Genomic DNA, 2,728 nt, shown 5'->3' on the forward strand with positions numbered 1-2,728 from the left:
TGACTTTAATCTCATAATTCAGATTTTTTTTTCCTCAGAATTTTGGATCTTAGTATAGATGGGCTCCATGAAGGAAGAGATGTGGGAAGAATGAGGGAATTAGGCGACTTTTTACGTGTCAGATGCTATTTCATTAATGGAAGAGCAGAAGATGATTAAAACAAGTGGCCCTAATCTTCTTCCGTATAATTGAGTCAATAAATGGGAAGAAAGTTACAATTTGTATTTGTTCCTTGCTGTCAGCTTGTATATATATCTGACATCACCTGTGAGAGAACAAGTATAAGAGTTACCAATACAAGTTACAAAAGGCACAAATCTGCAAAAATAAAAGTACAAATTACACTTTTATAACAAAAACTTAAAAATCACACATTTATAAGCATAATTCACAAATCCTCTCCCTATTTCAAATTCAATCTTATCAATTTCAGATTCACACTCATTCATTTCTGATTAGTACCTGTAATTTTGTGATTTTTTAACTCAAATTTGTGATTCTTACTTCTATTTCTGCAAAGTTGTCAGACGTTTCCATGAATTGACAACAAGTACAAATCTTACATTTCTTCATTCTTGCTGTCTTGAACAAAATACACTGAGCCTCATGTATGTTCCCTGGTTTTAGCCATGGAGAAAACTCTTGGCTCGAGACAATTTTGGTTACATTTACACTTGCTCATATTTTCCAGACAAAAAGTAAATGGCGCATCTCCCAAATGTCCCGGACGCAACAACGCTTTATTGGTTCCGCTATCAGGACGAAACCAATAATGGCGAGCCGTTATTTTATTTTTTTTTTATGTTTTACTTAGATTACAAAAATAAATCATAATAAAAATGATCATATTTATGATGTTTTAAAAATTAAGACCTACGAAACACTGATTTAAGACATTTTAATACCAACTAAGGCCTTAGTTTTATTTTGAAGAATTCAATGCCTTTTAAGACTTTTGAAGGACCCGCGGGAACCCTTGTATTAGTTGCATTTGCCTGCAGTGGGAACACAGGCTGTTTGCCCTGAAATGAAGAATGAATATTTGGACCAGCACCTCACTCCAATTTCTAACTACAGTAGAGGATAAGTAATGCTGTGGGACTCTTTCTCTACCAAGTACCCTGAAAAACCTACGAGCGCAAAAGATGACGGTTCAAACCATCACAGAAGCAGTTAGGAGACAAACTCAACTTCCTTTATTCGCCATCTCTGTCTTTGTGGACTCTGTGGGATCCATAGAGTTGGTTTAAAGCAGGATGGTTAAAGATGCCCTTCTCTAAATGCTTTAACCTGTTGTAGAAGTGCTGTCAACTTTACGCAGAACATTTTACATGGGAGTTTTCTTCACACTTTCTTAAAATACTCAGATGGAAGTTTTGAATTTCCAGCATGAGATTATGCTGCTGCAAAAACGAGGTGAACGTTGCTGAGTTACTTGGCTCTGCAGCTGAACAGATTGGGAGGTTCTTGATCTCTTGAGCTGATGAATTCCTCTAAATACCACCCGGTTCTGCTGCCAGCATGGATGCATTTTGTGCTTTATTTGTCCCGGCCAAGATCTCTGTGAATTTTATTCCATTTGCTTAAGAGCTATAGGAAACCCTTTCACATTTAACTCACCAACCATCTGGCCAAAACCTGAAAATTACATCCCACCAACTATCTCTCTCCAGGACAGAGCAATAAACATTTCCTGGCTCAGAAAACACGAGTTCCCCGTCTGGTTACATCTTTGATTTCTCTAAAAGCTGCTCACCAGCCACACCGAACGGCCTCCTCAAGCCACCCGTTTGCTTTTTGCCCTCTTTGAGCTCCATGCTGCCCACCCTGATGATCTGACACACCAGGAAGAGCCGCTGCCTCATTAGATCACTGCTGCTCAGGTCCTGGACACCACAGAGAAAAACAAAGCTGATTAGTGATGACAGATGATGTACATGAGGTACAGAAAGCAGTGACCTTCTCCTATCATCTGCAGCTTATTACAAACAATCACATGGGTACAGATGGAGACCAGACGGTAAAGGTTAGCAGACAAAAAGCTGCAAACATTAAACAAACACGGATTTTCCACTGCAGGATCCTGACCTATAATCTTTATAAAAAGCTTATTTTAGTCATTTAATTCAAAAAGTGAAGCGTATATCCCACCTTTTCCCTAGAGAGCGAGTAAGTTAAACATTTATTTAGACTATAATAGTTTCCAGCTGATGGAAATTTTAAATTCAGCTTAGGTCTGATGAGTAAACAGTAGAATAAAAGAGCTTAAAAACCCAGCTGTAAACAAAGTTCTGAATCCAAGGACATAAATAAAAAGTTGGGTGGAAGGAAAAGCTTCTTTAAAATAGAGAACATATCATGTAATAAAGAAGGCGGGAGGCTTGATAAGGTAGAGACTCATTAGGCATGGACTTCAGCAACAGCAGCTTCACGCACCTATCCTGGACATGAAGCTGCAGCTGCTGCTTTCTCTGTTAAAGAACACCAGAACCAGAGAGTCACACAGACAAAAAAAGGGCTGAACTTTTGGTCTGCGGTCCAATTATCCTTTTTTCTGCACATTATATAGAAATCAATAAGTCTGCAGGAAGAGGAGAGAAATCCTGGAAGCTTGAAGTCCAGTATTGTTTCCAATCGGTGATCATCAATGAGGTTAAAGTCGTAGGGAAGCGGCCGTTCCAAATGTTGCATTTCTGAATTCTCTCGAGTGGTGCACAACTTCACACG

General features: G+C 38.8%; 1 protein-coding gene across 1 annotated transcript in view; it reads right to left on the bottom strand.

Annotated features, from left to right (window-relative positions):
• Nucleotides 1-2,728, bottom strand: part of dock5 (dedicator of cytokinesis 5) — a 128,772-nt gene that overhangs the window by 80,386 nt on the left and 45,658 nt on the right. Inside the window, exon 10 of the mRNA XM_015370075.1 lies at nucleotides 1,758-1,887. Coding sequence (XP_015225561.1) covers nucleotides 1,758-1,887 — 130 coding nt within the window. The remainder of the gene's footprint in view (nucleotides 1-1,757; nucleotides 1,888-2,728) is intronic.

Source organism: Cyprinodon variegatus, unplaced genomic scaffold (genome assembly GCF_000732505.1).
Source record: "Cyprinodon variegatus isolate N-32 unplaced genomic scaffold, C_variegatus-1.0 Scaffold41, whole genome shotgun sequence".
Classification (NCBI taxonomy): Eukaryota; Metazoa; Chordata; class Actinopteri; order Cyprinodontiformes; family Cyprinodontidae; genus Cyprinodon; species Cyprinodon variegatus.